The 6000-nt window shown below is 37.4% G+C and overlaps 1 protein-coding gene across 1 annotated transcript; it reads left to right on the top strand.

Moving 5' to 3' along the window:
- Window positions 1-1285: 1285 nt before the first annotated feature.
- Window positions 1286-5833, top strand: neurl2 (neuralized E3 ubiquitin protein ligase 2). The gene is made up of 2 exons (XM_048550359.2): window positions 1286-2081; window positions 3128-5833. Exons 1-2 carry the CDS (start codon window positions 1400-1402, stop codon window positions 3241-3243), a joined length of 798 nt encoding a protein of 265 aa, XP_048406316.2. The 5' UTR covers window positions 1286-1399; the 3' UTR covers window positions 3244-5833.
- Window positions 5834-6000: the final 167 nt, after the last annotated feature.

Here is a 6000-nt window from a genome sequence, read left to right as displayed (position 1 = left end):
AGGTCCCTTAGCTATGTCCAGCCCATTTCTCACACTTCTGCCCTCACTGCTTCTCTTCACTCCCACAACAATGTTAAGGTCCTCCTGGCCCTCTCTTATCACCCCACCAGCCTCCTGATCCAATGGATCATAAGCTGCCACTTCCATCACCTCCAACGAGATGATACCACCAGATACATATTTCCCTTCCCTCCCTTGTCTGCATTCCCAACAGACTGTTCCCTCAGGAGAACATCTCCCTGCAACCCTGGGCACCTTCTCCTGCAATTGCAGAAAGCGTAACATTTACTTCTTCCCGCCTCACTATCCCAGGCACAACTTCTGGGTAAAGCAAAGGTTTACCTGTATTTCGCTCAATCTAGTTTACTGTATTCATTGTTCACGATGAGCTCTCCTCTACACTGGAGTGACAAAATGCAGACTGGATGACCTATGTTTTGTCTGCAAAAATAACCCAGAATTTCCATTTGCCTGCCACATCAACACATCACCTTGTTCCCATGTCAATATTTCTATTGTACCTCTTCTACAGTGTTCCAGCAAACCTCAGCACAACCCCAAAGAATAGCATTTCATTTTCTACTTGGGTATCTGCAGCCTCTAGGACTCAGCACTGTGCCCCAAAACTCTAGCGGCTGATTCCATCCTTCCTTGTTTTTTACCCACACCTAGTCTTGTTATGTATTTAGCAGAATCAACCCACTTTCACTCACTGTCAGGCCTGTTGTCACATTATATGTCTTACTTTACATAAGATCGTCAGATATGTTCTGTCATTCGATCAGCTCTGGAAGAAATGGATTAAGGTTTGTATCTTATTTAATGTCAACTTTGAACAATCATTTGATGTACTTTTGTAAGTGTTGTGAATAAATACATTTTCGTGGTGTTGATGGTGGCAGTGTAGGGTGTGAGGGGTGGCGGTGGGGGTGTGGATGGAAGTCTCTTTTGAAAAAGACATTGCCTGTCAAAACGGCTTTCCTGGTAGGCACATGAAGTCTCTGATGGATTCATCAGCCTCCTGCAGCAGAATTTGTAAGATGGCGTATTGCGTAGGGAACTTGACCTAACCCTTTTCTGTGACTTTTGAACCCCACTTACACCTGAACAAGGCTGAAACAACCTTAAAAGATCTGCCAATGAACTTCTGTTCCCTCCCACAAGAGGCTGCCTGACTACAGTATTTCATGTTTATGTTTCAGATTTACAGCTCTTGTTGCATGTAGCTTGTTTTGATATACATTTGTAGTTCATTTAGAAACTTCTTGCTAAAGAACAGGGTTAGTGTGTAGGCTTCTGTTATATCAGTTTCTCCATACCAGCTGTCAGCCTCTGACTCAATACGTAACAGAAATTCCTACTGTGGTTAAAAATAGCAGAAGCAATAAGGATCATAGAAATGGCTGCAGTGTCAGATTCGTATGTACGCTTCCACAATATCCATGGAACCAATGTGAGACTGGATGTTTCTCAGACTGAGGCGACAAGAACAGACAGCTTTGGCAATGGGATTTGTTTCAGTGAAGAGCCTCTGGATCCTGATAAAATTTTCCTTATAGAAATAGCAGAGAAAGAGTTAGGGTGGTGTGGGAATGTAAGGGTTGGTTTGACAGCACACAATCCAAAAAACCTAGAATCAGTTCCTGAATATTCTCTTCCTGATTTAGTAAACTTGGGAAGCAGTTGGGTTTTTGCAATAACCAGGAATCACAATAAGGTCTCCACTGAGGATCAGGAATCCAATCCTGCTCCACTGCAATGCTGTTCTACAGAGGCCTACTTGCAAATTGGAAAATGTAAAATCCCGAAGGATAAATTGATCGGAAGAAGCAGGCCAGGAAGGTACAGTCACCTCTTGGATGAACTGTATAAGACAAATATTCTTCCTGCAACTGCCAGAGGAAGCAGAGTTGGGGTCTTGTATACCACTCACGGTAATATGGGAGAAATGCACATTGTCATCAATGGAGAAGACATGGGTCCCTGTGCCAGAGGAATCCCCATTAACCAGCCTCTCTATGCTGTTGTAGATGTGTTTGCTTCCACTAAGACGGTGAGGATTATACAAGTGGACTATGGTTGTAAGTATCATCTAAACAGTTCTATTGCATTAAATATGCTGGAGTAGAAACTAGATTGATTTATTTGAAATTTCTGAAGAAATAATACTTCTTACTTTACAAACTAAACTTAGTGCAGCCACGGCCATGCAAGCATTGAAACTATATTCAATGAATCTACAGCAAACTTTGCTCAAAATCTTTGCAGTCGATTACTTCATCATCCACTTCATGTCAGCTATATAAATTGGGAATTTATTTTGATCATGCACATTTTCTAACATTTTAGCTACATTACAAAAATAATGCATAACGCATCACACAAAGAACAAACTGTATAATTCCAGTGTATACTGTTCACTTCATACTCCCAGATTTCAGTTTTTCCTTATCCATGCTACAGCAGTACTTATTAATCAATCAAATTATTAATAACATTATCAACAGCTAAACTATCAATATTTTGCTATGTTATTAGTTGACCTAATGGCTGAGTTGAATTGGCTCCCTGCACAAATACACAGTCATGTTTAAATTTAGAGAAAATGATTGATTATTGTTAGATGTACCAGATTACAGAGAAATGTGTTGTTTTGATAGACTTAGAATTGAGCTTCGGAAGAGCAGAACGATTATTAGATATATAAGAGTAAGATCTGCTGTAGACAGCTCGCAAAATGTTGCCATCTTGAAAGGTGAAATCGTTGCTTGTATACACTGTACTGGAACAAAACCAGAGAGATACAATACTATTGTAACCAAATTAATTTGCAATAGTAATGCATATGGCCAAGAAGTATGTGAATTCAGATTTGAATGCTTCTTTCCAACCCCTCAAAAAAGAGAAACAGGCAATTTTCATAAAAAATCAAGTGACTGTCCTCCAATCAAGTCACTCCTTGGATTTATGACTCCTAATAACTGTTTGTATCTCTGGGTCAATCATTCATTACACACACATAAATATATAGCTCTGGATTGAAAGTTATACATCAAATTCATTGATACCTCTAGGATATATCACTTAATAATGTAATTTTCTATTTTCTGTATTTTTATTTCTGCAGTACCATCCCTACAGACACTCTGTCGTCAGCTTGTTCAGAAATGCATAATGCATAGACTTGCCATCGACTGGCTAGATCTACCTGACCCTTTAAAGGATTACTGCAAATATGAATGATTGTTGTTGATAAATGTTGTTTGGAAAAAATATTTGATTTTGGCTTATGATGAATGTAGTAAATCCTTTGCTTTTATATTAGCGTTCATGTTAGGAAAATCTCTATTTTTATGATTCAAATGGTTTAAAAGTAAAGCTTTTAAATTAGAATAAAATTTCCTTTAAAGAAAAGATATTGCAACTGGTTTAGGAAGTTGTTTTACAAAAAATATGATCAAGTGCAGATGTGCAGGAATTACAATTCTAAAATGATGTTCTATTTTGTTGCTGGGAATGGTGATAAAAATGCATTCACACCTATGATTGTGATGGCTACTTTGGTCTCATGACTTTTGGAAAATGCTTTGAAGTTGGAGTGTTAACCAGAGAGGCATTATTCATGTAGATCTCTCAGCTAAAAAGAGTGAAAAGAAACATGTAAACATGGGTTTTCTTTCTGGAACCAGTAAAACTAGTATGAGCATTGTTATTTCCATACACATTGGAAATAGACAATGCTCATTCATTTGGGCACCACACTCAGAGGGCTATTTTGAAAGGGAAAAATCAATGGTTTAAGTCTCTATTTGGGATTGCATCCTGACTGTGATATTGCCATGGTATAGATTGTAGCAAGCTACCATGTCATGTGGGATTTATCCATGATTTTCATGTAGAAGCAAACAGACTCAGCTTGAATGACTGTGAAGAGGCAACTGTGCATCTGCCATGAGCCAGAACAAGGGGCATAGTGACTATTAGGAATCAGAGATATTCCTGATCTGAAGTAATGAAGCAGAATTCTGAATGGTACCCATGTTTGAAACTGCTTGATTTTGTTTTCTTCATTCATTCATGGAATGAGGGCGTCGCTTTCAGGCAGCATTTATTGCCCATCTCAGTTGCCAGAAGGCAATTGAGAGTCAACCACATTGCGGTGGATCTGGAGTTACATGTCGACCAGACCAGTTAAGGATGGCAGTTTCTTTCCCTAGAGGACATTAGTGAACCAAATGGGTTTTTCCAATAATCGGCAATGGATTCATGATTATCACTAGATCCTTACTTCCAGATTTTTTAAGTGAATTCTAATGCCATCTGCCGTGTTGGGATTCAAATTTAGAATATTGCTTTGTTCTCTGGATTAACAGTCCAGCAATAATACCATTAGCCCATTGCCTCCTGAATTAAAATTATTAAATCTGTTCAGCAAAGTCAGTGGAAGAGAGATTGGTAGTCACAATCACTCACAGAGAAAAAGCTGAGAAAGTCTGACTGCCCGACTAAGAAACTGGAGATTCAAAATCAATTCCAAACAACCGTGAGGTGCTGCGGTTTGGACTCAGGAAAAGTTAAGGAACCCTCAAGATGTTGTAGAATTTCAAGGAATCCTTAGGTAGAAATGAAAATAAACCAGCAAATATTCTATTGAGATTAACAGGCTTAAATAATTTATAAAGTATTACAATAAATTTGTAGTTCTTGCCTTTCTGATTCTTGTGCAATAAAAGCTTTTATTTAAAACATTAAATTTTGTGGGGGAATTTGCAATAAGTTACCGGAAGTTCAAATTTCTTTTTAAAAAGTTAATTGTCTCCCTTGAAATCATATCATCCATGTAACTTATTCCTTCATTGCAACTTCCTTTCCCACCCTTCTTTTAAAATACACAATAACATATAATCATATACAGAATATGAAAAGACATTTTGAAATAACAGCTTATTTATTCACCAAGGTTAAAATATTTGATTTGGGCTCATTTTATGAAAATTACCACACCTCACTATTACTTCCGAATAGGTAATTTGTTCTTGCTTCACAGATTTTAATTGCACTTGTTTCAATTTAACTGCCTGATCTTTCTTGATCAGTGGGTCAGGGATTATCCTTCATCTGTAGCTCCTAATAAATTTTGGCATCATCACACTTGTTGCTCTTGGTCTCAGTCATCACTTAGCATCTTCATAGTTGTGGCTGACTGTATAACTACAAAACCTAGAATAATCTTATTATTGTGGTATGCAATTAGAAACCACAAGTCAAGTGATGGTACTGATAATTTGAAGAACAAGAGATTCAACTGTCTATACATTATTAAAGAATTCAGAGGGCCCAATGCCAATTTGTTGAAATAACCTGTGAAAGTGCAACAATGAAAATGCAGCTTTTCTTATGAACGCCACATTAGAAAACAAGTAATAATGAAACTCCTGTGGAAGTAAGCATATGCTGAGAATCAAGAAGAGGAACCTCAGATTTTATTAACTCAACTTCTGAGGAGGCCAGCAAAATATACAGATTATGTCATTATCTAATTTACAACTGTCATCTGGAACTCAAAGATAAAACACCATCTCAGATTCACTCTGATGGAGCTCATGCAAATGTCTTTCTTTAGTTTTGAGTAATATTTTATGTGACAACCGTGTAACTGACGAGGAAGCTGATAGATTTGGGATTGAAACTTCTTGGAAACTTGATATATAAACACTTGCTTATACAAATAAGGTTTAGTTCCGATCTTGATTAAGCAGACAGGCAAGTGCTTTCCACTAAAGTTGTGAAACTCAGGTTGTTTCAAAGGACACAGTGTGTATCTATGGTGAGTTATGGCAAATAAATGTATGTTAAAATATTATGAGCTTATGTCTCCTGACTCAATTCTTGTTTCCACAATTCTCTTTATTCTTTTTTGAAATCATCAATGAAACTAAAGAAACAGATTAGATCAAATTAAACCAAATTAAAATTTGCCAGTCTCTTAAAAGGCATACA

This window comes from Stegostoma tigrinum, chromosome 19 (genome assembly GCF_030684315.1).
Source record: "Stegostoma tigrinum isolate sSteTig4 chromosome 19, sSteTig4.hap1, whole genome shotgun sequence".
Lineage (NCBI taxonomy): Eukaryota > Metazoa > Chordata > Chondrichthyes > Orectolobiformes > Stegostomatidae > Stegostoma > Stegostoma tigrinum.
Note: the sequence above shows the minus strand (reverse complement) of the source record. Positions and strands in the feature narration are given on the sequence as shown.